Genomic DNA, 22,614 nt, shown 5'->3' on the forward strand with positions numbered 1-22,614 from the left:
TTTTTTTTTTAACCCTGACTACCATGTCGTTACACATTTTAGGCAAATGCGTTGCTGAAATTCTGTGGTTATAGCACAATAACTGAAAAAAAGTTTCCATTTAAACACCCTTTTATCACTTGCTGAAGTGTCTCATGTTGAGTTTTTCTAATTTTCCAAGCTACTACTTCAATACTGGCTTTAAACACCCTGGGAAGATATTATTTGATATTGTATTATTGCTATTTCAAGAACATTCACATTCAATAGTTTTTAGTATTTAATAGTGTTTTAACCACTACAATACAGGGCACTTTCGCCCCCTTCCTTCCCAGCCCAATTTTCAGCGTTCATTGCTCTCTCACTTTTAATGACAATTGCGCGGTCATGCTACACTGTACCCAAATACAATTTTTATCATTTTATTCACACAAATAGAGCTTTATTTTGGTGGTATATATTCATGACTGTTTTTTATTTTTTGCGATATAAGTGCAAAAAAAAAGCGGAAATTTGGAAAAAAAACAATATTTTCTTTTTTCTATTTTAAAAGAAATCCAATAAAATCAAATTTTGTCATAAATTTAAGCCAAAATGTATTCTGCTACATGTTTTTGGTAAAACAAATTCCGTTAAGTGTATAATAATTGGTTTGTGTGATCACGGACATATGTACGCAAATGATCATGTACATATGTGTGCAGATAATCATTGGAACATGTGATTTTAGTGGGGGACATGTGTTTTTATTATTTGGGGACGTGTATTGTTGTGACATGTGTTTTTACACTGTGTGTTTACACTAGACTAGTGATCAGTGAGTAAAAAGCTGTAAAAACAGCTCATACTCACTGATCACCAGCCAGCTGCAGCGATCTGCTCTCCTCTCCTCAGCGATGACTTCCGTGTGAGGAGAGGAGAGCCGATTGCCTAGCAACCGGCTGTTTGTTTACAACACACGACGGCCGTGATTGGACACGGCCATCATGTGATCAGGAGGGCCAATCACAGAGCCCTCCTGCTGATCCGAGACGCGCCGTGTCCGGGGGACACGAGCGCTTCGGGATCGCGCCGCTGCCCCTCCTGATGGACGTTCAGGAACGTCCAGTCAGAAGGAGGCGGCTCCCACCCGGCCATATATGTACATTGGCCGGGTGGGAAGTGGTTAAAGAGATTCTTTACAACTACAAAGGATTAGGGCTTGATCATTATAACTGTTAAGTAATTAAGTTTACAAAAGATGTAGCCGGTGGCAGCCCCCCTATCCATGCGACAGGGCCCCTAATCTACATGTGGGGCACTGGACGCATGGATTCCAATAAGGTGACGTGTGTGGGTGTTTATTTTTTTTATTTTTTTGAAGCACGTGATTGGAGCCAGAGGCTCTAATAGGCTTCAAAAAAGGGTGGGCTCTGGGAGCAGAGAACTGAGCCCACCCAGTTGTGTGACAATAGTGAATGAATATTGTTCAATCAGAAAGCGGGAGATCCAATCAGAGACCCGTTTCCCGATTGGTTGAAAGGAGAAGCTATCCTATTGGCCGAGGAGGAGAGAGGAGAAGCACGCCCTCCATGATGCTGAGGAGGAGATGCAGCCACCACTGACCTCATCTCTGCCCTGCACTCCATCACTGTCCCATCCCCCAGCAGCATCCAACTAGTGCTCAGTCCCATATGCTTCGCTCCCTCCCACCCCCTGCTATATGTCAGTGCCTTCCCCCCCCAGCATGCTGTCAGTTGTCCCCACATCCCGCCCTCGGTGATCTGTGATGGAACCTTCCCTGAGATTCACCAAGAGCCTACTGAAGCCCGGGGTAGCCGGGGAGATCGCACAGAGCTGGTCCAAGGCGGTGCAGCCTGATCAGCGCAGGTCGAGTGGTGGGGCCGGGTGGGTGGGGGTTTATAAGGTCTATGGGGGGGGAGTAACTGATGCGAGAGGTATGCCAGAGTGAAGTGTAGAGGGGATACTGATGATGTTCATGGCATTAAAGAGTTGGGGTACTGATGGGGACTATGACAGTTTGCTAGCCCCCCCCCCAATATTTAATACCAGCCTCCACTGGATGTAGATAATCGTTTATGTATTACATCATCATGAACAATGTTATGTTAAATATAATTGATCTAGAGAACATAATATTTCAAAGGAAATTCTATTACCTGGTGATATGTCTGAACCACAAAATACCACATCTGTACAGTATAGTTATTTGGAGAAAAAAAACAAAGCAATTTGTCTTGCGGTACAGAAAGCAAAATGAACCAGCAGGTGCACAGTGGCCACTCTTCATTGCCAAGTACTACTTTTTTAGCTTCCTTGCATGCAAAGCAAATGGCAACTTGGAACTTCTGGGTTTTGGGAACGCCAGTTCCTTCTCTGCTGCCTGGCATGATGCGGTGCTGGTGAGTGTTTTCCAGTGATATCACATCAGCTGATGAGTGAGGGGATGTGCCTAGCCATGTGAAAATATAAGCTTTCTGAAAGTTACTGTTTAGAATTCAAGGGTGCTTGTTAGGCCACTGCAGGGTCACATTTCTTTCTGGATTCATTATGCTCAACCTAGGTAAGGTTTGTGTGTGGGTTTTTTTTCTTTCCCTTTTTGTTTCATCTGTTTATTTTACCAGGCAGTATACTGATAGATCGATAGATATTTTTTTTTAATTAAAATAACTAACCCGTTCGGCTTACCTGCTCTGTTCAATAGTATTGCATGGAGTGGCCCCAAACCTCTTCTGGGATATCCCTCTGGCGTTTTTGGCTCCTCCTCCTCTTTCCGTGCACCACCATGGGAAACCTCTTATGGTGGCGCACATGCGGACTTCCTCCCGAGCCATGCACCCACACAGTGTAGCTTGACCCTGCTCCTCCCTCAAATTATTTGATTGACAACGGCAGGAGCCAATGGCTTCACCTGATTTTTCTGTGCCTTTTTGATGCAAAGGGAGAACTAGCGCTTCTGCAGTTGGCCAAAGCCCTGGATTGATAAATAACTTGGGTAAGTATTAAGTGAGTTGAGGGGGCAATACATCTACTGGGAATGCATTAATGTATAAAATGTGTTGCTTTTACAACCACATTTATGGCATCTTAAATCCATGGTCTCTGTATTAAAAAAAAAAAAAAAAAAAAAGGCAAAATGTATTGATATTTTATGTCTACATTTGTTTTTATACCATGTTGTTCCTATTTTAGTAAAGGAAAGACAAAATATCTCTTCACAAATAATGTTAATTGCACGTAGTAAAAAAAAGGTTCTGTTCTTGGATGTATATAAGCTGCTAAAGTGGAAAATCTCACAGTAATGGTTGTATGGCCCAGTTTTCAGCATGCATAGGGGCCTGTGTCAAAGGGCTTTCGTTTGCATCATAAAGATTTTCATTCTCGTACAAGTCTACAGAAATGCAAAACCCACTACAATAAAAGCAGCTAAAATGCAGCTCAAATGCACCTGTCAAAGAATTATGAATGATCTCCAAGCATCTCAAACTGATGTGATCAATGCAAGCCCAAAACCTATTAACAACATAGGTCTTTACCTTCAGTGTAAATTTCTGTTCTGGTATTTCCAGCCTTTGGGTAATGTTGGACTGTTTTAATCATCATTATTATTTATTTATTATATATATATATATATATATATATATATATATATTTTTTTTTTGAAAGCAGGTAGCATATGGGGACAATTGCCATTCATTGAAACAATGCATTAATACTGCCTATTTAAACTGAACTGAAAAACTTACAGCTGTCTTATTTTTTTTTTCTGAAGCTAGAAGTTGCTCTCGAAATCTGTCTTGATGATGGCGTGAGGTAAGTAATGTTTTTGTTATCTGTGTTGTCTTTGTAGTCCTGTAACTGTTTACAGTGAAATGATCAGTGGAAGCAGCACACGGGGTGAATTCTGGTAGATTCTGTTCTGATCAGCAGGGAATCGGCTCAGTTTCCCTGCTCATCTGAGCAGAACAGTCGGATCACACATGCGTGTCCACTCCTCTTGCTCTATAGGCGGCCAGGAGTAACTGAACTCTGCCTTCCATTTACTCCTGACTAACTTCAATCCAATTTGCTTAATGGAAGAAGATGGATCCGTGTGTGTGTGTGTGTGTTTTATTTTTTGTGTGTCAAAGACCAGATTGAACCTGGAGATGGGTGTAAACGGCACAAGTTCTGTCCATAGAGATGCATGGATTATCCAATCGGGTATGCCTGAAAAACTGCTAGGCAGACCTGATCGTATGGCCCGTGTGAAAGGTACCTTAAGCTATATTCACACCTCCTAAATTTTTTGTGCAGTGTGTTTAAGGCACATTTGTCATGTACTACTTTAGGGCAGCAAAGCTAAACCTAGGGATTTTCTTGTGGTAGCAAAGCTTCTTTAGAAGATGGAATAAATGAATTTACCTGAACAAAAAATATATACAAAAAGCACACTGCATCGAGAAAAAAGTGTGTGTGTGTGTGTGTGTGTGTGTGGTGTGTGTTTTTTGTAATTTTTAACCAAAAGATCATTTTAGAAGATCAAACCAAGGATTGATTTAGTTATTTGTTGCACATATATTCAGAGTCCGTTTCACTTTGAATTAAACAGTTGGCTTACAAAGTATTTTTTATAATGCCCCTAAAAAAGATTCAAACTTTAACCACTTGCTGTCCAGCGCACGACGATGTACGTCGACAGAATGGCACGGGCAGGCAAATGGGCGTACATGTACGTCCCTCTAAATTTGCCGCCCTGCCATCGGGAGCGCGCCGGCGGCGGCGCGCTCCCGTGCTGGTCGGGACCCCCGTGAGTCCGGTCGCGGGACCCGCGGACTCGATCGCCGCGGGCATCCCCGCGATCGTCTCACGGAGCGGCCAAATGAAGAAATGCCGTTGTAAACAGCATTTCTTCATTCTGCCTAGCAACTAGTGACGCTGATCTCTGCTCCATGTGATTGGAGCAGAGATCAGTGTTCACTGAGGCCGCGTACACACGCGCGGACTGTTCGCCCAACTTTGTCCGTCCAACAGTTTCGGCAAACAGTCCGCTCAAAATTAACATGGACGGACATGCCCACACACGACGAACGAACAGTTTGCTGAAACCGTGCGCGATGACGTGAACGGCACGTACGACGGGACGAAAAATACGACGTCCTATACACTGCATTATAGCTTTCGGCGTGAAAATCCTTTCTGAGCATGCGCGCAACTTTGTTTGACGAACAAGCCTACACACGGGCGGACTGTTCGCTCAAACAAGGTTTCAGCGGACAGTTTTTCGGAATTTCCGAAAAACCTTGTCCGTCCAACTGTCCGCTGAAACTGTCTGCTGAAAGCCCACACACGAGCGGACTGTCCGCCCAAACACTGTTCAGCGGACAAAGTTGGGCGAACAGTCCGCGCGTGTGTACGCGGCCTGAATGAAAGCCCAACCCCCCCACAGTTAGTAACACACCCCTAGGAACACTTAACCCCTACACTGCCACCCACTGGTTAACCCCTTCACTGCCAGTGTCATTTACACAGGAATCACTGCATTTGTATAGCAGTGATTACTGTATAAATGACAATGGTCCCAAAAATGTCCGATGGGTCCCCCACAATGTCGCAGTCACAATAAAAATCGCTGATCGCCGCCATTACTAGTAAAAAAAAATAATAAAAATGCTATAAAACTATCCCTATTTTGTAAACGCTATAACTTTTGCGCAAACCAATCAATCGCTTATTGCGATTTTTTATTTTATTTTTTTTTTACCAAAAATATGTAGAAGAATATGTATCGGCCTAAACTGAGGGAAAAAAATGTTTTTTTTATATATTTTTGGGGGATATTTATTATAACAAAAAGTAAAAAATAATGCGTTTTTTTTTCAAAATTGTCGCTCTATTTTTGTTTATAGCGCAAAAAATAAAAACCGCAGGGGTGATCAAATACCACCAAAAAGCTCTATTTGTGGGGAAAAAAAGGACGTCAATTTTGTTTGGGAGCCACGTCGCACGACCGCGCAATTGTCAGTTAAAGCGACGCAGTGCCGAATCGCAAAAAGTGGTCTGGTCTTTGACCAGCATATTGGTCCGGTCTGAAAGTGGTTAAGCATACTGTGTGACTGTGGTATTAATGGGTTCATCTTATGTTAATAATACTTTCCTCTTTAGCCTTGTACGCACGGGCAGAATGTCGGGAGACATTTGCTGGTACAAAAAATACCGGCCGACATTCTGCCCGTATGTTTGTCGGTCTGTCAGATGTGCATGCTGGAAAACCAGCAGCCTATGACAGAGCGCTGATCAGAGTGTTCTGGTGGGGGACTATCCCTGTCAGAACACAACAGCTCAGCGTCAGCTGGGGAGAAGTGTAGTACTGTCAGTATTTTGGTGTTTTTTTTTTTTTCATGCAGAAAACAAACCGTAATGTGTACCTGGCTTTAAATTGCCCTATGAAGTTCTTTAAATCTTGATCGTAGGGTCATCACGCCACCTTCAGGAGAGGACTAGGCAGAACATGTAACACATGTAAAAATAGCAAGACTGCATAGTTCCGCCCAGGGGGCAGTTCCTCTGGCTATAACCCCTCAGTCTGCTTCCTGCAGCTCTGTTTTTTACTGCCTAGTGAAGAAGGACCTAGCTCCCTGAAGGGACCATTGGTCCTGGTAATTATTTATTTTTAATTTTTTTCCATAAGATTTTGATCAGGCTGGATAATATAGATCCTTGAAATCTCCCCAGCCTGGCCATTGAGTGTGAGCAGGCCCTAGCTACGCACTGGGTCGGCCGCGACATGCCCTTTATGCTCCAGGGGCGGCCGGTGCTCTATATGCTCCAGGGCACACGTGACCGGGCTACTGCTGTCTGTGTCACAGTGTGCCTTGGCCAGCAGCCACCCTGTACTGCTCGGGTGATGAGTTTGTGATGGAATGCGTCCAGCTATTCCGACCACACAGGTATGGACAGCTCTCCCTGCCTCGCAGGATAGAGCAGCTGGGCATTCCCTGGGAGGTCGATTAGGGGGTCTCTCACTCTCCCTTTCCTCTCTCCCTATCCCTTTTTTCCCTCCTCCCCCTGTGGGGGCTGCTGCATGGCGGGGCATGAGGTGCAGTGTATGTACCTGGGCCGAGGGTCCTCCGGGGGCTGCACTGGCTGTTTGGCTCTGTTTGTTGTCTTTCTGCCCCTTTTCTCTGTGTCTGAGGTGCCTGTGTAAAATTTACCTCAGAATGTGCTAGTGCCATTTTCTGACGGCCATTGCCATTTTCCTGTAGTTTCTATGCAGAGCATGGCTGTCAGACTTTTTCTAAAGGTCTGGTGGCCATTTTCTTGGTGTTTTCTATACAAAAACGTCCGGCAGCCATTTTCTTGTAGCCTCCGCGCAGTTTTACCTCCAGTGCTGGCTAGTTTTTACCTTCAGAACAGGGCGGTGCAGCCCGGAAGAATGGCGGTGCATTACACCTTTTGAGGAGAGCCTCCTTAAAAAATCGACGGCTCCTCCAGTCGTTGACCAGCCCCCCCCCCCCCCCCGGGTTCCAGGTTGAATAAATTAACCACGATTCCGGTAGAAGGGACTCCTGCATTGAAGTTGCCCTACGTTCCCTGGACATGGTCTGTGCTCTGAGGGTGTATCTGTCTGCTACGGCTCCCTTCCGGAAGTCAGACTCTGTTTCGGTGGCTGGTCCGAAAAAAGGTCTAGTGGTCTCGTCGACCACCATTTCCCAGTGGATCAGACAGATCGTGGTCCAGGCCTACGCCTTGAAGGGGCAGGTGCCCCCCTTTCCTGTCACTGCCCATTCTACCAGGGCAATTGGGACCTCCTGGGCTTTCTGACATCAAGCGTCTGTCTCCCAGGTGTGTAAGGCGGCAACTTGGTCATCCGCTCACACTTTCACAAAATTCTACAAAGTTGACGTAAGCGCATCTTCGAATGCTTGCTTTGGTTGCCAAGTTTTGCAGCTGGCTGTGTAAGGTTGCAATTTATACTTTTTTTTAAGTTACAATATTGTTGTAAATGCACTTTTGATGCATGCGTTGTTCGCAAGTTCTGGTTCGGCCGTTTCAGGTGACAATTCCTCCGTTGAGTCGTTCCTCTGGTTGTCGGTGAAGTTATGTTTTGCTATTCCTCTCCATTTTGGGGGCATCCCTACGGTCAAGATCAAGCTGTGTCCGTCAATGAACGAAAGAGAAAATAAATAGGATTTTTATATACAGCTTACCTGTAAAATCCTCTTCTTGAGAGTATACCACGGGACACAGGAGCTCATTACATAGTGGGTTATATAGGCACCTCTGGTGATTGGACACTGGTTAACCCCAATTAAGGAGAATTCCTCCCCTATATAGCCCCTCCCATATGGGAGGCACCTCACTTTTTTTGTAGAAAAGCAATAGGAAACCACGTAAAAACCCAAGAGGGGCGGGAGCCCTGTGTCCCGTGATGTACTCAAGAAAAGGATTTTACAGGTAATCTGTATATAAAAATCCTATTTTCTTGACCATACATCACGGGACACAGGACCTCATTACATAGTGGGATGTCCCAAAGCAATGCTCAGATTGAGGGGAGGGAGACACAGATCATAATTATAGACCGCCATGGACCGGAGGACCTAAACTGCAGCCTGCAGTACACTGCGCCCAAAGGCGATATCCTCTTGCCCTCTGACATCCACCTGATAGAATCTGGTGAATATGTGGACTGATGACCAAGTTGCAGCCTTACAGATCTGAGCCAGGGAGGCCTGGTGATGCACTGCCCAAGAAGCACTTACAGCCCTAGTAGAGTGCGCTTTCACTTGAAAAGGAGGGATTTTCCCTTTAACACTATAGGCTTAAGAAATAACCTGTCTAATCCACCTTGAGAGAGTGGATTTTGATGCCACCTGGCCCTTCCTCGGGCCTTCCGGCAAAACAAATAAGCAATCCGTTTTCCTTATCTGAGCAGTTGCATGAAGATAGATACTGATTGCCCTAACCACATCCAAAGTGTGCAAAGATTCTTCTTCTGTGGACTGTGGGTCCGGAAAAAAGGATGGTAGGATTACATCTTGATTCAAATGGAATCCCGAAACCACCTTAGGTAGAAAGGACCTGTTGGGACGCATGACCACCCGGTCCTTATGAACAATTAGATACAGCTCTTTGCTGGAGAGAGCCACTAGTTCTGACACTCTTCTAGCCGTGGATATGGCTACCAAGAAAACCAATTTTTTGGTCAAAAGAACTAATGAAGCCAGATGCAAAGGTTCAAAAGGTTGCCCCTGCAAACCCGAGAGAACCAAATTCAGATCCCATGGGCATACCGGAGGTTTGACTGGCGGCCTTATCCGCATAGCCCCCTGGATGAAAGCCTGCACCAGGGAAGGCGATGCAAGTGGCTTCTGAAAAAAACACTGACAAGGCCGAAATCTGTACCTTGATAGTGCTTACGGCCAAATTCATTTCTAGGCCTGACTGGAGGAAGGCCAAGATCCTGCTAATGACATACTTTCTAGGATGCCATTCCCTGAGTTCACACCAGGAAACGTATGCCCTCCAGATTTTGTAGTAAATAAACCTGGAGACCGGCTTTCTGGCATTAACCAGAGTAGAAAGGACTGGCCCCAAAAGCCCACGGTCTCTCAGAATGTGGGTCTCAGCAGCCAAACCGTCAAATTCAGACTGTGTAAAGCAGGATGGTAAATTGGACCCTGTGAGAGCAGATCTGGCCGGAGAGGGAGGATCCACGGCCTGCCTACTGCCAACTTCATGATCTCTGCTTACCATGGTCGCCTGGGCCAAGCCGGAGCTACCAAAAGAACCAATTTTGTCTCCCTCTTGACTCTTCCCAGGAACTGCGACAGAAGCGGGCACGGAGGGGGAAGGCATAAATCAGATTGTACTGATCCCAGGGAACTGTCAGAGCATCTGACCCCAGAGCAAGTGTATCTCTTGTTCTTGACATGATTTTGTCCAGTTTTCTGTTGAACCTGGACGCAAACAGATCTACGTCTGGAGTACCCCACCTGCAACATATGTCCCAAAACACGTCGGGGTGCAGAGCCCATTCTCCTGGGCACAACTGCTGGTGGCTCAGAAAATCCGCCTGCCAATTTTCCACTCCTGGAATGAATACTGCAGAAAGGCATGGAACATGCTTTTCTGCCCAGACAAGTATGCAATTCACCTCTTTTTGCGCAACCAGACTCCTGGTACCGCCCTGGTGATTGATATAGGCCACTGCTGTGGCATTGTCGGACTGAACCCAAACAGGGAGACTCCGTAGTCTGGAAGACCAGTTTGAGAGCCGTATAAACTGCCCGGATCTCCAAGAACTTTATGGGCAATAGCTTCTCGATCGCAGACCATTTCCCCTGCGAGCACGTCTCCTCCAACACTGCTCCCCAGCCTGTCAGGCTGGCATCTGTCGTAATAACCTTCCATGGAAGAGGAAGAAAAGTTTCAGCAAATTCTCGGTTTGTAACCATCAGACGAGACTCTTGTGTGTCCCTGGGGATAGACGCATAGGAAGATCCAAGGATTGGGGCTTCCTTTTCCAAGCCGTAAGGATGCATCTTTGCAGAGGCCTTGAGTGGAACTGGGCGAATGGAACTGCCTCGAAGGAGGCGACCATTTTCCCTAACAGTCTCATGCACAACCGAATGGGGGAAGATCTCCTGCCCAGAATTAGGCGCACCAGATCCCCAATGGCCAAGGCTTTTGGCCTTGGAAGAAACACCTTGCCCTGAGCGGTGTCGATAAACATACCCAGGTATACCAACCTGGTAGCAGGCTGTAGGGATGACTTTTCTAGGTTTATAATCCAACCTAGGCGTTCCAGGTGTTCTAGCGTTCTGGTAACACTGTGGTTCAGGAACGCTATTGTTTTCTCCATGAGAAGCAAGTCGTCTAGATAAGCCATGACGGCTATACCCTGAGCTCTTAGGTTTGCCAAGAGAGGGTCCAGAATCTTTGTGAAGACTTGAGGGGCCGTAGCGAGCCTGAACGGCAAGGCCACAAATTGAAAATGGCGCCGCTCTACCGCGAACCTTAGATACTTTTGGTGTGCGGGAAATATTGGCACATGTAGATATGCATCCTTGATGTCTATTGATGCCATAAACTCCCCCTTGCAGGGAGGAGACCACAGTGCGAATTGACTGCATTCGGAAGGACCGGATGCGTAAAAAACGGTTCAGATCCTTCAGATCCAGGATAGGTCTGACACTTCCATTTGGCTTTGGAACGGTGAAGAGATTCGAGTAAAACCCTGAACCCTGTTCTTTTGGGTCCACTTCTACTATCACCCCCTGGGATAGTAAGTGATCTAAGGCCAGAAATAGCGTTTTTTGCTTTACTGGGTCCCTGGGGATCCTTGACCTTAGAAAGCGAGAAGGTGAAATCTCCTGAAACTCTAGCTTGTAGCCCAGAGATACAGAAGAGATCACCCACTTGTCCCGGATCTCTTCCCGCCAGGCTTCTGCAAACCGCAGGAGCCTTCCCCCCCACTCGGTCGAGCGGGGGCGCCCCTTCACAAGGAAGCTTTTGGGCTCTGCTTGGCAGGCTTTTGCCCCCAAGTCTTTTTCTGCCCCTGGACCCGGCCCTGAGCCTTTCCTGTAGAGGAGGGTTTAGAAGGCCCTCGCCACTGCTTAGAGCTTGATGCTCCGGGAGAGAGAGAATGCCTAAATGATGGACGTTTGCTTCTTTTGACTGGAAGGAGAGTAGATTTACCCCCTGAAATTTTTTGGACGATTTTGTCTAATTCTTTTCCAAACAATCGTTCCCCTTTAAACAAGAACCCAATCAAATGCTTCTTGCATGATAGCTCAGCTGCCCAAATCCAAAATCGCATCAATCATGAAACACAGAATTTGAGGTATTTCTGCATAATTCTCCACTTCTTCACTGGGAAGGAGGCCAAGCATCTGCTTAACCTGTTCCTTGAGGAACTGACACAACCCCACGGCTGAGACTGTAGGTTGCACTACAGTGCCAGTCATGGAAAAGGAGGCTTTTAATAATGTTTCCAACTTCTTATCAGTTGGATCTTTAAATAGCTGAGCATTATCCAATGGACAGGTCAGGTTTTTATTCACGCAAGAAACAGCCGCATCGACAGATGGGACCCCCCATTTCTTGGTGAAACTTTCCTCCAGAGGATAATGCATAGAAAACCTTTTAGGAGGAGCAAACAGTTATCGGGATGTCCCCAATCCTCATACAACAATTTATCCATTAAGGGATGAATTGGAAAGGAAAAAGCAGTTTGTGGGACTTTCCTGACTCCCAGAGAAGAAACAGAGGACGTAGCGACTTTCTGAATGTGGCACGCACCAATTTAGTATAATACTGCTCCTGTTTTCTGAGTGCCTGGGAGGAGGGGACTCTCTCCTCTTCCTCTGATCCCTCCGACTGCTCAAGATCCCTGTCCCAAGATAGGGATCTCTCCTCATTGTCAGAAGAATCATCTGAAAGGAATCTCAGCAGAGGGAGGGGGATCTACCCCTTTTCCTGCTATCTTTTATGGAAGCAGAAATCAAATTCATGATTCTCCCTTCAAAACCCTCCAATGTAGCTCTAAGGGAGTCCTCAGTGACGTATACCGGGGCTGAGACATTAGGAGAGGCTGCAAAACCTGACAGGGGCACTGACTCATCCTGTGAGGCTGGCTCCAGTCTTGCAGGGGGGGATGGTAACTTACAGGCATTTTTAGAACCCCTGGACCTAGGTGGTGATTTACCAGTGCCCTTCTTACCTCCCCCTGAGACCCTCTTTTGAGGAGACCTAGTCCTAAGCTACAAAGCAGAGGTACTAGTACAAAGTGCAATCACTGTTGTGCTTAAAGTCTCACAATAAATCTATATGCTTAAACTGCACAACCTGATGCTGAGTAGGTGTCTAAGGTTTGCCTGGATCCAATCCCTTGGGATGCTTACTGCCCACAGCTCCTGTGTCTCACACTTACAGCCCCCTGACGCTCTGGGCTTTTTAAATCTGCCGCGTGGCGCCTGCGCAGTACAGCGCCATGCACACCAACGTGCACGGCTCACAACCACACTCCCCCCCCCCCCTCCTCCATTAGCCCGGGAGCACGCTCGGCGAGAGCGCATGAGGACCGCCGGAATCCGGTGGGGGGGGGGGGGGGGGAAGGGAATATCCATCAGAGCTGCGTGGGACCCCCAGACCCCTGTATTACCTTTATTGTGGCAGGGATTGCAGTGAAGACGTGAGACCTCTGGAGAACCAGGCTTCACTGAGTGTGTGTACTGAAAGGCATGTAAGTATGCATCAGGCTGCTCTTACTCCCTCTAGTGGTGGTAACCAGGTAAGACATACTACTACTCAAATTAAGAAATCCATAATATAATTATATATAGGATTAACTTCCCTTACCTGTCCTCGCCGCAGGAATTGCTGAAAACGGACAGATTCCAGCCTTCACCCATCACAGCGGGCAGAGTTGTGCCAACCTTCAGGTTTTTTTGGGGTTCTTTCTCAGAAGAACCTCCTACCTGGACCTTGTAAAAGACACTGCCAGAAACTTTCATGCCTCTATGTAAATAGTACACCAAGTCTGGTTTTCCCAGAGCCCAGTCTTCCAATAGGAGAGTACTTACAGGCAAAACCTAGTTTATTCGGATGACGAGGCCCGGGTACCATACCATCTTGGGAGTCAATATATCGGCCCGAGATATGGATCCGGTTTGTTGTAGCCCTTAGGCCCCCGCAAGGACCTGCACAGAGCTTTCTTCATAGCACATGTTTTACGTGACTAACCACCATAGACGCTGGCGAAAAAACTGATGTGCCTCCCATATGGGAGGGTTTATATAGGGGAGGAATTCTCCTTAATTGGGGTTAACCAGTGTCCAATCACTAGAGGTGCCTATATAACCCACTATGTAATGAGCTCCTGTGTCCCCGTGATGTATGATCAAGAAAATAGGATTTGTGTACTCGCCGTAAAATCCTTTTCTCAGAGTTCATTGACGGACACAACACACACCCCTCCTATTTTACGTTATACTGCTTGTTGACGTACTGAGCTGCAGGAAGCAGGCTGAGGCGCTATAGCCTGAGGAACCGCCCCCTGGGTGGAATTATGCAGTCTTGCTGTTTTTACATGTGTTAGTGTTCAGTCCTCTCCTGAAGGTGGCGTGACAACCCTACTGTCAAGATTTAAAGGAGCTGTGTCCGTCAATGAACGGCGAGTACAAAAATCCTATTTTTCCTCAAAATTGTAGAGACAATACCCAATAATGACAGCATGAAAGACGTTTGTGTAAAATCTTTTGAAAATTAAAAATCGAAAAAAAAAAATCCCATGTACATACGTATTCACAGCCTTTGCTCAATATTTTTTTGCCACCAATTACAGCCTGAAGTATTTTTGAGTATGATGCTACAAGCTTGGCACACCTATTTTAGGGCAGTTTCTTTCATTCTTTGCAGGACCTCTCAAGCTCCATCAGGTTGAATGGGGAGCATCGGTACTCAGCCATTTTCAGATCTCTCCCGGGATGTTCAATCCGGTTCAAATCTGGGCTCTGGCTGGGCCACTGGACATTGAGTTGTCCGATAACCCCTCCTTTGTTATCTTGGCTTTGTGCTTAGGGTCGTTGTCCTTTTGGAAGATGAACCCTCACCCCGGTCTGAGGTCCAGAGTGCTCCTGGAGCTTGTTTTCATCAAGGATGTCTCTGTAAATTTCTGCAGTCATCTTTCCCTTGATCCTGACTAGTCTCCCAGTTCCTGCTGCTGAAATGCATCCCCACAGCATGATGCTGCCACCACCATGCTTCACTGTATGGATGGTATTGGTCAGTTGATGACTGGTGCCTGGTTTCCTCCAGACATGACGCTTGCCATTCAGGCCAAACAGTTCAATCTTTGTTTCATCAGACTAGAGAATTTTGTTTCTCATGATCTGAGAATCCTTCAGGTGCCTTTTGGCAATCTCCAGGCAGGCTGTCGTGTGCCTTTTTACTGAGGAGTGGCTTCCATTTGGCCACTCTACCATACAAGCTTGATTGGTGGAGTGCTGCAGAGATGGTTGTTCTTCTGGAAGGTTCTCCTCTCCCCACATAGAAATGTTGGACCTCCTGTCGGTGACCATCGGTTTCTTGGTCTCCTCCCTCACTAAGGCACTGCTCCCCCAATCACTCAGTTTTGCTGGGCTCTAGGAAGAGTCCTGGTGGTTCCAAACTTCTTCCATCTACAGGTGATGGAGGCCACGGTGCTCATTGGGACTTTCAATGCTCCAGAAAATTTTATGTACCCTTCCCCAGATATGTGCCTCAATACAATCCTGTATCTGAGGTCTACAGACAATTCCTTGGACTTCATGGCTTGGTTTGTGCTCTGACATGCACAGTTTTTTTATTTTATTTTTATTTTTTTTTGTGTTTTTTTTTTTTTTTTTTTTTTTTTTTTTTTTATTGCCATATGCACAAACAAAACAAAAAGAGAAATGGATTACAGACCTTGGTGTATGATACCGTAACATTATCATTGTTCCATTACAATACATTTCGTCTGTACCATGCCTTTCGATTGTTTCTGTATGTACACTTTGTTTTTGTCAGTCCGGAACACAAACTAATAGATAAAAATACATTAAAGAACACAAGAGGTTAAATACCTGTAAGCTGCTGTGAAGTGTGCTATTACCTATCCACCCCATTAACTCAAATTGGACATACTTTCTTCAGTGCCTGCCTTAACTTATTAACAAGTAAATGCTCAAGAGTTATCTGTCACTGTGTCATCGAAGTCAACCCATTTGGCCCACATTTTATTGACTTTTTTAGGGCACCCCCTAGCTTCGTAAGTCATTTTGTACAGCATAACACTTGCATTGACTAGGGCTTTCCAAGATAATGTGAGGTAGTCTCTCCTAATCCAGTTGATTGCAATCAATTTGCGAACATAAAAAATAACAATCTTAACAAAGTTCTCATATTATTGCTCATAAGTTCGTCTTCGATTATGCCCCGTACTTGGAGGTGGTGGTCTTGAAGGGATTCCGGTGTGCTTGCTCTATAGCGAAGAAGCGAGAGAATCTAGTGTCTGCCATATTATCTTTAAGCCATAGTGCTAGGAAATCTTCAGGTTGTTTACACTCTGCTCCCTCAGGAAATCCCATAAAGCAAACATTATTCCGTTTCTGATGGTCCTCCATATCACCCAGCTTATCAGTGTGGGTAGCAACCTCCTTTTTGCAGATTTTGCACCGTGCTTTCCAGAGGATGAGCGATATCTTCCAGATCACGAATTCTCTGCTCTGCCTCTGTGGCCCTTTATTTAACATTGTGCATGTCTTGTTTTAAAAAGGACATTTCAGCTCTCATGCCATCAGTGTGCTCAGTCAAGGTAGTTTGGCATGTGCATATGGCCTCCATGGTTTGCTTTAGGGAAGGCTAAATGTCATTTCCTGCCAGCTCTATGGCTTCCGGGTCCCCCTGGGGTAGCCTATCCAGGGAATAACCCCTTCTTTGCCCACGATGTCTGCAGGGTAGGGGGCTTACCACAAAGGAGTCTGTGTGTAGCAGATTAGCTCTGCTCCCTTGCACACTGCTTTCCCCTTGTGTCTCCTCCGAGTGTCTGCCTTCATCTTGGGACCCCTAAGCAAATTGGGCCAAACGTTCTCCAGCTGTCAGGGCTGGGCTCAGCCCTTCCTTCTCAGAGCTGGCTGCTTAGCCGTCAGCAAACTGCCAGCTCCTGTCTCTCCACAGGTATCCAGCTGTTGATATCCTGCTCGACAGTCCTGGCTACTGAAGACGTCCAGCCCAGAGGATCCCTGCCTTTGCCTTGGTCAACATCAGATGCTCTCCTGCATTCCTGTTTAAAGACTTGCTTGGCTGACATTCCTTCTGGCTCCAGATCCTGCTTGCTGTTTTACTATGCTCTTCTCTGGCTCCCTGACGTTTTGGCTTCTCTGACTATCCATTCTGGTTCCTGAACTCTGGCTATGTTTTGACTAGGTTTGTTCTATTTACTTTTATTATCAAACAAGTGTGATTTAACTGTACTTCTGTCTCGGTCTGATTTCATGGTTTCTGACACCGGCACATTCCATGGGTGCTGGACTATATTTGACCATGATGGTCAGCTGTCACCTCCTATGCACCTTCAGTCATCTGCTGTAGCGAAGGATTAGTGTCTCTGACACTCAGGATCGTGGCATTATTAATCGTCCCGGCCGGAGCCCCTGATTACCGCTGCTCACATATTAGCCTCTAGCTCCGCTGACAGGCACTGTTAACTGTAGGCTTATATAGACAGGTTTGAGCCTTTACAAATCGTGTCTGATCAACTGAATTTACCACAGGTGGACTCAAAGTTGTAGAAACCTCTCAAGGATGATTAGTGGAAACAGGATGCACCTGAGCTCAATTTTGAGTGTCATGGCAAAGGCTGTGAATACTAAAGTACATGTCTTTTAAAAAAAAAAAAATATATATATATATATATATATATATATATATATATATATATAAATTTTTCTGTACAACAGCAGTTAATCTTTTTTGTTCAGTACATTTGTTTCTGTATTGAAGTAAATACAACTAGTTTAATCATTGCTTTCAACAGTACTGGTAGATTCTGATACTGCCAGTTTAAAAAAAAAAAAAATATATATAATTTAGATTTATTTTGGTTTAGTTATAAAAGCTGTTGGGGAAAAAGAGAGCTTTTTGATAATTAACCTTTTCTTTTATTTATTTATTTTCTTCTATCTCAGCTTGGTCAATTTAGGTTATGACCCGCCTGAAGAAAGAGGAAGGGGCAGAGTAACTGCTTCAAATTTACAAGTTTTTACAAATCTGACAGGTAAGAAAAATCTGCACAAACTAATATGGAAAATTTTAGCATATAATATTGATGCTAAAAAAGGTAGCCAATATGGACTAGTTCATCCAGACTGATAATTACACTTGCAGTAATTAAAGTGAATATTCCCAATTTTATGTTTATGTAATGAGTAAAAAATATTTACCTTCAGAATTTCTACCCTTGAAGGGTCATTTGAAAGCAAACCATATCTTTAACCACTTGCTGATCGCAAAATGTACAAAAATGTCCTGGCTGCAAGTGGTTATACTGGTGAGCTTGACCTTTGTTTGTTTTTTACAGCCATTGATTGGCTGTTCAGGAAACGTGATCTGGGTGGCTCTACAACCACCTGATCACTTTTACTGTAGTGAGAAGGGACGGTTCCTCCTGAGAGCTAGATACAGAGGTGGTTGAGGAACATTCTTTTCCCTCTGTAATCCCGATGTTTCCAAAAGGAGTACTCGCCATCTGCCAAAATGATCATATTGGGAGCTTGTTGGCCATCTTGTGAAAGCAGTAGATGTCATTGAAGAAGGGGGAGAAAAAAAAAAAGTAAAACACTTTTTATAAAATCTAAAAAACAAAACAAAGCACCTCTGTCATCCCCACATTTTAGTCCCACACATGTATGTAAACGGCAATTGCACCACACATATGAAGTATCGGCATGAATGTCGGAGTGAGGGCAATATAAATAGTGCCATAATTCATGACTAACTCTACAATGATAACCTGTAAAGGCTTTTAAAGTATCACCTATGCAAAGTTTTAGGTACCATGGTTTGTCGCCTTTTTTATCGTGCCCAGTTTTGTGTCTTGACATGTTTGGTATCCATTTACTCAACACAACATATTTTATAGTTTACCAAAAAATTCGGATTTGCCTTTTGTGTGCCCTAAAATTCAACACCCACCATTTTATTCTCCACAGCCTCTGCTTTCAGAAAATATATGTTTGGGGGGTTTTAAGTCGTTTTCCTGCAAACCTTTCTGATTTTAACAATGTGTGAAAAATGAAAACCTTTCTGAAAACGGCGAGTGTTTAAAGTCCCTTTTGCACTAGCTCCATTACTATTTATTTTGGTGACAAATACCGTATTTTTCGCTCCATAAGACGTGCCTGACTATAGGACACACCTAGGTTTTAGAGGAGTTTAACATGGCCCCCTTGAACTTCTGAGAATTACCTGCTCATCTGCATGGCCATGACCAAGTGAATCTTCCAACCCACCTGACACTCTGGGTTCAGAAATCCTGTTAACACTATAAAGCAAGAATCAAACAACTCGGTAATATAAGGTTCTGAAATTTGACTCCAAACCCAAATTTGAAAGTTATGTCACAAAAGGAAGGAATTAATCTGAGGAGCTGGGATAACGCACCCACTCAGCAAACAGATTTCTCCTGGTTACACAACAATGGTTAAACGATACATAATATTGTATACACAAGTGTACACTATATTCAGATCCAAAGTCGCCTCCTAGTGGATATTTCAGTTAACTACATATGTGGCCCCACTGCGATAGATGTAATCTAGACTGCCTATGCTATTCTAATGAGAGAGAATCTCCCGCTGGTATATATACACGTTGCAGATCTGTTATTCTTTGCTAGAAAGTTGGAGCTTGTTAACTGTAATCCATTTGGTTGTAGATGAAACAATAGGTTGCGGGTGGTGAAGGCCTAAGGCATCTGAGCACAGTGTTCCAGCAATGCAGTAAAGTATTTTTGGGGGAGATGTTTGTGCATGGTGTTCTGTACTGGTAGTAGTGAATAGATAAAGATTGAGCAGCTTGCTCTCTCACCAACGACCCAAATCCATCCGAGGTCATCTAGACAGGAACACAGATGGCAACACTCTGGCAACAGATCCTGTCTCTGCCTTCTGTAGTGACTTTTCCCACACATAAGCACCGGTGGATATGTGCTGCAAGTGATGCTAGTAACAGGATGTCCGACAGCAGGTAACATGATTAGTCCTCTTGGGCCTCGTGGTGGGAGTAGCGTTCCGCATTGTAGGCCGCGACCTCCCAGAAACCTTCAGGCCACTGCAAAGGTCCCTGGGATTTGTAGTCTAGGGGTACATGGATGCATAGCAGCAGATTCAAAGAGGACTATACGCCCCATAACTCGCTCATTTGGCACACTGATAGGAGGTCACTGGCTGCACGAATAATCATGGGGACAAACTATGTTTAGAACACTGGAAGGTACAAAACTTTCTAGAAACAGTCCGTATCGCTACAGGAGGAAAACAAGGAAAAAATATTCTGCACCAAATGGTGTACTAAAATATTTAATAAAACATAACGGAATAATATTTCTACACTGACAACCAATGTAAGGGCACTCTCTACACTGATACCTCAATGTAACTGGGACATTTACACTGACCTTAACACAACAGGAGTATTTACATTAACCACCAACTTAATTGAGACATTTACAACAGTAACATCCCCCATATCTCTGGTAATTTCCGCATTCTTATCTCCCTCTCAGTACAGCTCTGCCCCTCTAACTCATCCCCTCCTTCCCATCCACTTCTGCTCACCTCTGCACCTCAAACCCCCACCCCACTTTGATTACCTCTACATGCCTCCCTATGCTAACCTTTGATCACAAACCCCTCCCTTTGCTTATCTTTGTACCCATGGTGATCCCTTCACTGTGTACCTTTCCTACCTGTTCTCCTTTGCTTCCCAAGCAATAACCCCTTCACTTTACTCACCTCTGCTGCAGGGCTGAACCACTCTGCAAGTACAGTATGTGGTGGCAGGCTCAATGGGAGTAGGAGTGGCTGTTTACATTCTCTAGGTGGGCGGCATGCAGAGGAAGGGGTGTGATTTCCATATGGATCGCGCCGGGTTGCCAACCTCATTTACATATACAGTATCTTACAAAAGTGAGCACACCCTCACATTTTTGTAAATATTTTATTATATCTTTTCATGTGACAACACTGAAGAAATTACACATTGCTACAATGTAAAGTAGTGAGTGGACAGCTTGTATAACAGTGTAAATTTGCTGTCCCCTCAAAATAACTCAACACGCAGCCATTAATGTCTAAACCTCTGGCAACAAAAGTGAGTACACCACTAAGTGAAAATAGCCAAATTGGGCCCAATTAGCCATTTTCCCTCCCCGGTGTCATGTGACTCGTTAGTGTTACAAGGTCTTAGGTATGAATGGGGAGAAAATGTGTTAAATTTGGTGTTATCACTCTTACTCATACTGGTCACTAGAAATTCAACATGGAACCTCATGGCAAAGAACTCTCCAAGGATCTGAATTTTTTTTATTGTTGCTCTACATAAATATGGCCTAGGCTATAAGAAGATTGCCAAGACCCGCACACTGCATCAAATGGACTGCATGGCTGTCATCCTGTCTTCTAAAGATGATGCACAAGAAAGCCCACAAACGGTTTGCTGAAGACAAGCAGACTAAGATCGTGGATTACTGGAACCATGTCCTGTGGTCTGAGACCAAGATAAACTTATTTGGTTCAAATGGTGTCAAGTGTATGTGGCGGCAACCAGATGAGGAGTACAAAGGCAACAGTCTTGCCTACAGTCAAGCATGGTGGTGGGAGTGTCGTGGTCTGGGGACATATGAGTTCATTGAGGGAACCATGAATGCCAACACGTACTGTGACATACAGAAGTTGTATGTCACAGTACGGGGCCGCAGGGCAGTATTCCAACATGAGAATGAACCCAAACACCCTTCCAAGACGACCACAGTCTTGTCAAGGAAGCTGAGGGTAAAGATGGACTGGCCAAACATGTTTTCAGAACTAAAACATATTGTGCATCTGTGGGGCATCCTCAAACAGAAGGTGAAGGAGCGCCGGGTGTCTAACATCCACCAGCTCCAGGATGTCCTGGAGGAGTGGAAGAGGACTCCAGTGGCAACCTGTGAAGCTCTGGTGAACTCCATGCCCAAGAGGGTTAAGATATTGCTGGAAAATAATGGTGGCCACACAATATTGACGCTTTGGGCCCAATTTGGATATTTTCACTTATGACTGTACTAGCTTTTGTTGCCAGCGGTTTAGGTGAGGTGACAGCAAATTTACACTGTTATACAAAGTGTAATTTCTTCAGTGTGGTCACATGAGAAGAAATTATAAAAATATTTACAAAAATGTGAGGGGTGTAATCACTTTTGTGAAATACTGTAAATGCTAGCAAGCTTTACATATAAATAGCGAGCAAGTTGCATGTAAATTCTGAACCTGTGGGGGTTAATTACAGAACAATACCTTGTGTTTCTCTCCCTCTAGCAGCTGAAGGTGGGGAGAAACAGGCTTTCAGCTGGTGCAGAAAGCTGCACAGGGCGTTGTTCTGCCACTGCAACGATCCCCCCTATCAGCGACCCTGCTGGTCATTATTCGCTGCATAAGAAGCAAAGACCTTTCCCCCCCCCCATTTTTTGGTGGGAGAAGGTGCATCATATGGAGCGAAAAATACAGCACAAAATATTTTACATTGATGCATGGATAAATGAAAGGGAAACTTTTAGCCATGTTTCTTAGAAATCACAATGTACAGGAATATTTGAAAATGGTAGTGTTTTTTTATAAGCACACATACACTGAACTTGGTGGACTTGACGACTTCTTTCTTCTTTCTTCTTCTTCTTTCTTCTTCTTCTTTCTTCTTCTTCTTTCTTCTTCTTCTTTCTTCTTCTTCTTTCTTCTTCTTTCTTCTTCCCTTGCCAATTAAGGATGCAAATATAAATGTAAGTGTTATGGAATATAATGGTGCTATATATAAGATAAAATGATTTGCCCCTGAGAAATTATTTCTTCAGATGTAAATTTAATAAGAGACTACAAG

The 22,614-nt window shown here is 44.8% G+C and overlaps 1 protein-coding gene across 2 annotated transcripts in view; it reads left to right on the forward strand.

Annotated features, from left to right (window-relative positions):
• GSAP (gamma-secretase activating protein) overlaps positions 1–22,614 on the forward strand; it is a 199,833-nt gene that overhangs the window by 80,418 nt on the left and 96,801 nt on the right. For both annotated transcript variants that reach the window (XM_077471205.1, XM_077471204.1), the window contains exons 11-12: positions 3,752–3,792; positions 17,673–17,761. In XM_077471205.1, coding sequence (XP_077327331.1) covers positions 3,752–3,792; positions 17,673–17,761 — 130 coding nt within the window. The remainder of the gene's footprint in view (positions 1–3,751; positions 3,793–17,672; positions 17,762–22,614) is intronic.

This window comes from Lithobates pipiens, unplaced genomic scaffold (genome assembly GCF_037356315.1).
Source record: "Lithobates pipiens isolate NorthernLeopardFrog02 unplaced genomic scaffold, aLitPip1_a1.2 Scaffold_8, whole genome shotgun sequence".
Classification (NCBI taxonomy): Eukaryota; Metazoa; Chordata; class Amphibia; order Anura; family Ranidae; genus Lithobates; species Lithobates pipiens.